The following is a 6,707-nucleotide window of genomic DNA, read 5'->3' as shown; positions in this document are numbered from 1 at the left end:
CACATCAGGGCAAGTGAATTCCACTTATCAACACTTCATTCAATAGATTATTAAAATTAATAAATAGGCATCGATGACAGTTAATGACAATACCTGACAATTAGTGAAGGGAATTATATTAAATTAACAAATAGGCATCGATGACAGTTAATGACAATACCTGACAATTAGTGAAGTGAATTATATTTATATAGCACATTTAGAGACTCAAAGCACTTTACATGGTCAAACCCATTATCTATATCTTTAACGTTTGTTATTTTGTACTGTCATTATGTTATTTGATTACTGTTATTAGCGACAGGAATAAACATCAACATTTCTAAGAAATGCCTGTAATTTTGCAAATGTTGTGAAATTAATCAATGCATGACCACCGTGAAACCGTGATTACTCAAGACCATGATTTGGCAGTCAAAATCTATAATCTGTGCATCCCTATACTAATATATATATATATATATATATATATATATATATATATATGTATATATATATATATATATATATATATATATATATATATATATATATATATACATATATATACTGTATACATATATATACATATACATATATATATATATATATATATATATATATATATATATATATATATATATATATATATATATATATATATATATATATATATATATATATATATATATGTATATGTATATATATATATATATATATATATATATATATATATATATATATATATATATATATATATATATATATATGTATATGTATAATAAACAAAATGTTTTACGCTCTTTTTGTCAAAGAAAACCCTGTTTTTTTTCTTTAAAAACAATACAAATTGGTAATTTGAGCCAGAATTAGGTCAATTGTTTATAACAACATTGGTTTTAATTCACAATTTTTTTCAAGCAATGACAGATTGAAAAAAAAAAATCCCACTAAAATTTGTTTCAACACTTCTACTTTTACTTATTTAGTTAAAAAAAACAACTTGTTAACTCTTAACTCTTTTTTGTAAAACAAACTTAGTTTTTTTATATGAAAAATACACAAAACATGCATTATTTTCCCCCTAAAATTAAAATACTTATGAAATTTGCAATATGTTATTAAATGGAAGTATTAATCTATAAAAGACAACAACAAAACCCTCCTTTTTCAAATGCAGAATAAACCCAGCCTTCCTGTGCATAATGGAACAATAAAACAGATATAGAGTTTTACTTATTTCCCCTTGAATCCGATTGACAGAATGAGCAAACATGCTTAATTCATATACAAACATAGACCATAAATAGGAGGGGAATCTTTAATCACAGGGTCAATTAACTCCAATTGTGCAAAACATGTTGGCATCTTACTGGCCAAGTGTGAAGAGTGTATGCAAAAAACACACACATCACATATTTACATGACTGCTTTGCCACCAACATCTCAAATGATGACAACACAAACTAGTGACGTCACAACTGTCAATCAATACTGTAGAAACCAACAGACCCTGTTGGCATTTTAAAGAAGAAGAAGAAGAAGAAGAAAAGACCCCCTGGTGTCATCCACAGCAGCTCAGTAGGCTCCAACAATCACCGCCTCGGTTTCTTTGGAGGGTCTCCTGTCCGTCACCAAGAAGTTGATCATGCCCTCAGACTTGATGAGGAGGTTGCATCCCAAGAAGAAGATGCCGAAGACCACCGTGAGGGACAGCACGCACATGACGGCGATCTGGACCACCCTCATGATGAAGAGGCTCCTCTCATCCGGTGATGCTGCCACCAAGCCTTCATCCGTCACCACCGACGACAGGTTGCAGCACAGCATCCCCTCCGTCCGGTTGAACAAGGTCCCGTCTGTATGGTTGAACCCGGTGGTGTTCATCTCCACTTTTTTAATTTCTTTTTTTTTGGAGGGGGAGGAGGGGGCCGGAATTGTTAAGTGGCAGGTCCCGAGGCGCACAGACTGTCATCAAGAGGAGGTGAAGAGTGGAAGAAGTTCACCCAGATGGTCTCCTGCATCTCCTTGTGTCCTCCTCGCAGTGTGGGAGCACAATGGACCAGGAGAGGGAGAGACTCCAGTCCTGCAGACTCTGCCCGGGCTTTAATAGGCAGCTGGAGTGGAAGGAGGGCACTGCAACAGCGCCCCCATGTGGTCTGACCACCGCATGGACTCGCGTGGAGAACTTGGTGCCCACACTTGAAAGCAGGGGTCGGCAACCCAAAATGTTGAAAGAACCACATTGGACCAAAAATACAAAAAAAAAATAATCTGTCTTTAGCCGCAAAAAATTTAAAGTTGTATATAAGTCTTATAATGAAGGCAACACATGAAGTAAGTGTCTATATTAGCTATAATAGCCTACTATCAAAATGACTTTAAAAGTCGTATATAAGTCTTATAATGAAGGCAACACATGAAGTAAGTATCTATATTAGCTATAATAGCCTACTATCAAAATGACTTTAAAAGTCGTATATAAGTCTTATAATGAAGGCAACACATGAAGTAAGTGTCTATATTAGCTATAATAGCCTACTATCAAAATGACTTTAAAAGTCGTATATAAGTCTTATAATGAAGGCAACACATGAAGTAAGTATCTATATTAGCTATAATAGCCTACTATCAAAATGACTTTAAAAGTCGTATATAAGTCTTATAATAAAGGCAACACATGAAGTAAGTGTCTATATTAGCTATAATAGCCTACTATCAAAATTACTTTAAAAGTCATAAAAGTCTAATAATGAAGGCAACACATGAAGTAAGTGTCTATATTAGCTATAATAGCCTTCTATCAAAATGACTTTAAAAGTCATATAAAAGTCTTATAATGAAGGCAACACATGACGTAAGTGTCTATATTAGCTATAATAGCCTACTATCATAATGACTTTAAAAGTCATATAAAAGTTTTATAATGAAGGCAACATATGACATAAGTGTCTATATTAGCTATAATATCCTACTATGAAAATGACTTTAAAAGTCATATAAAGTCTTATAATGAAGGCAACACATGACGTAAGTGTCTATATTAGCTATAATAGCCTACTATCAAAATTACTTTAAAAGTCTTATAAAAGTTTTATAATGAAGGCAACACATGACATAAGTGTCTATATTAGCTATAATAGCCTACTATCAAAAATACTTTAAAAGTCATATAAAAGTCTTATAATGAAGGCAACATATGACATAAGTGTCTATATTAGCTATAACAGCCTACTATCAAAATTACTTTAAAAGTCATATACAAGTCTTATAATGAAGGCAACATATGACATAAGTGTCTATATTAGCTATAATAGCCTACTATCAAAATTACTTTAAAAGTCGTATATAAGTCTTATAATGAAGGCAACACATGAAGTAAGTGTCTATATTAGCTATAATAGCCTACTATCAAAATGACTTTAAAAGTCGTATATAAGTCTTATAATGAAGGCAACACATGAAGTAAGTGTCTATATTAGCTCTAATAGCCTACTATCAAAATGACTTAAAAAGTAATATTTAAGTCTTATAATTAAGGCAACATATGACATAAGTGTCTATATTAGCTATAATAGCCTACTATCAAAATGACTTTAAAAGTAATATTTAAGTCTTATAATTAAGGCAACATATGACATAAGTGTCTATATTAGCTATAATAGCCTACTATCAAAATTACTTTAAAAGTCGTATATAAGTCTTATAATGAAGGCAACACATGAAGTAAGTGTCTATATTAGCTATAATAGCCTACTATCAAAATGACTTTAAAAGTCATATATAAGTCTTATAATGAAGGCAACATATGACATAAGTGTCTATATTAGCTATAATAGCCTAGTATCAAAATGACTTTAAAAGTCGTATATAAGTCTTATAATGAAGGCAACACATGAAGTAAGTGTCTATATTAGCTATAATAGCCTACTATCAAAAATACTTTAAAAGTCATATAAAAGTCTTATAATGAAGGCAACACATGAAGTAAGTGTCTATATTAGCTATAATAGCCTACTATCAAAATGACTTTAAAAGTCATATACAAGTCTTATAATGAAGGCAACACATGACGTAAGTGTCTATATTAGCTATAATAGCCTACTATCAAAATGACTTTAAAAGTCATATATAAGTCTTATAATGAAGGCAACACATGAAGTAAGTGTCTATATTAGCTATAATAGCCTACTATCAAAATGACGTTCTTTCTTTTCTTTCTTTTAGTTTATTTCGAACATGAACACATTTACATCATAATACATCACACAATTTCATATAATTTCATTTACATCATGCCCGAAAAGGAGTAGGAAGAAGCAAAGCTTATTTAATCTTACCGCTTTCCCACTTCAAAGCATTTACAATTATATAAAATCATTTACTGACCTTTTTATATAAAAGTCATATATAAGTCTTATAATGAAGGCAACATATGACATAAGTGTCTATATTAGCTATAATAGCCTACTATCAAAATGACTTTAAAAGTCATATATAAGTCTTATAATGAAGGCAACATATGACATAAGTGTCTATATTAGCTATAATAGCCTACTATCAAAATTACTTTAAAAGTCGTATATAAGTTTTATAATGAAGGCAAAACATGAAGTAAGTGTCTATATTTGCTATAATAGCCTACTATCAAAATGCCTTTAAAAGTCATATAAAAGTCTTATAATGAAGGCAACATATGACATAAGTGTCTATATTAGCTATAATAGCACACTATCAAAATGACTTTAAAAGTTGTATATGAGTCTTATAATGAAGGCAAAACATGAAGTAAGTGTCTATATTAGCTATAATAGCCTACTATCAAAATGACTTTAAAAGTCATATATAAGTCTTATAATGAAGGCAACATATGACATAAGTGTCTATATTAGCTATAATAGCCTACTATCAAAATGACTTTAAAAGTCATATAAAAGTCTTATAATGAAGGCAACATATGACATAAGTGTCTATATTAGCTATAATAGCCTACTATCAAAATGACTTTAAAAGTCGTATATAAGTCTTATAATGAAGGCAAAACATGAAGTAAGTGTCTATATTAGCTATAATAGCCTACTATCAAAATGACTTTAAAAGTCATATAAAAGTCTTATAATAAAGGCAACACATGAAGTAAGTGTCTGTATTAGCTATAATAGCCTACTATCAAAATGACTTTAAAAGTCATATATAAGTCTTATAATGAAGGCAACACATGAAGTAAGTGTCTATATTAGCTATAATAGCCTACTATCAAAATGACTTTAAAAGTCATATAAAAGTCTTATAATAAAGGCAACACATGAAGTAAGTGTCTATATTAGCTATAATAGTGTAGCGACCTGGTCGCATCGTGGTGCGAGGTGTTCTCCCAAGGATGCAGACGGCTTCGGACACAGCGTGCAGGTAGGAAAATGATTTATTTCAGCAAATAAATCAGACAGGAAAAAACAAAAACGTGCTCATAGCACGGAAGACAAAAAGCAAAGGGACTAGCGTGGGAGTTAGCAAGCAAAAATAACATAGCATGAAAGCTAGCAGGAAACAAAGTGGTCGTCAAATTAGGAAGCCAGACCGAGTGAGGCCAGGGCAAAGACTAAATAGCCCTCTGATTAGTGCCCGGACAACAGGTGAGCGTCTCGAACACTAACCAGAGGCAGCTGAGCATAATCTGCCGTCATGGCAACAGAAACAAACAAACACAAGGTGCTGAAAACACATGTGACTTGAAAACGTAAACAAACTATGATCCGGGCAGCGGATCCTAACAAATAGCCTACTATCAAAATGACTTTAAAAGTCATATATAAGTCTTATAATGAAGGCAACACATGAAGTAAGTGTCTATATTAGCTATAATAGCCTACTCTCAAAATGCCTTTAAAAGTCATATAAAAGTCTTATAATGAAGGCAACACATGACGTAAGTGTCTATATTAGCTATAATAGCCTACTATCCAAATTACTTTAAAAGTCATATAAAAGTCCTATAATGAAGGCAACACATGACGTAAGTGTCTATATTAGCTATAATAGCCTACTATCAAAATGACTTTAAAAGTCATATAAAAGTTTATAATGAAGGCAACATATGACATACGTGTCTATATTAGCTATAATATCCTACTATCAAAATGACTTTAAAAGTCATATATAAGTCTTATAATGAAGGCAACACATGACGTAAGTGTCTATATTAGCTATAACAGCCTACTATCAAAATGACTTTAAAAGTCATATATAAGTCTTATAATGAAGGCAACATATGACATAAGTGTCTATATTAGCTATAATAGCCTACTATCAAAATGACTTTAAAAGTCATATATAAGTGTTATAATGAAGGCAACCTATGGTACAGGCCAAAAGTTTGGACACACCTTCTCATTCACAACACAACTGATGGTCCTAACTCCATTGATAAAGCAAGAAATTCCACTAATCAACCCTGATAAGGCACACCTATGAAGTGAAAACCATTTCAGGTGACTAACTCTTGAAGCTCATGGGGAGAATGCCAAGAGTGTGCAAAGCAGTAATCAGAGCAAGGGGTGGCTATTTTGAAGAAACTAGAATATAAAACATGTTTTCAGTTATTTCACCTTTTTTGTTAAGTACATAACTCCACATGTGTTCATTCATAGTTTTGATGCCTTAAGTTACAGAAGCTACAAAACTGACCTTCCTTTGAGCAGATTGAGTTTCTGGAGCATCACATTTGTGGG

At 31.7% G+C, this 6,707-nt stretch overlaps 1 protein-coding gene across 1 annotated transcript; it reads right to left on the bottom strand.

The window, feature by feature from the left end:
* Positions 1-847: 847 nt before the first annotated feature.
* rprma (reprimo, TP53 dependent G2 arrest mediator candidate a) lies at positions 848-2,046 on the bottom strand. Its single transcript, XM_062070701.1, has one exon. It carries the CDS (start codon positions 1,864-1,866, stop codon positions 1,558-1,560), a length of 309 nt encoding a protein of 102 aa, XP_061926685.1. The 5' UTR covers positions 1,867-2,046; the 3' UTR covers positions 848-1,557.
* Positions 2,047-6,707: the final 4,661 nt, after the last annotated feature.

The sequence above is a fragment of the Entelurus aequoreus genome, linkage group LG14 (assembly GCF_033978785.1).
Source record: "Entelurus aequoreus isolate RoL-2023_Sb linkage group LG14, RoL_Eaeq_v1.1, whole genome shotgun sequence".
Taxonomy (NCBI): domain Eukaryota; kingdom Metazoa; phylum Chordata; class Actinopteri; order Syngnathiformes; family Syngnathidae; genus Entelurus; species Entelurus aequoreus.
Note: the sequence above shows the minus strand (reverse complement) of the source record. Positions and strands in the feature narration are given on the sequence as shown.

Coding starts and splice junctions, on each gene's coding strand:
- rprma (XM_062070701.1), bottom strand. CDS start 1,866: ATGAACACCACCGGGTTCAACCATACAGACGGGACCTTGTTCAACCGG.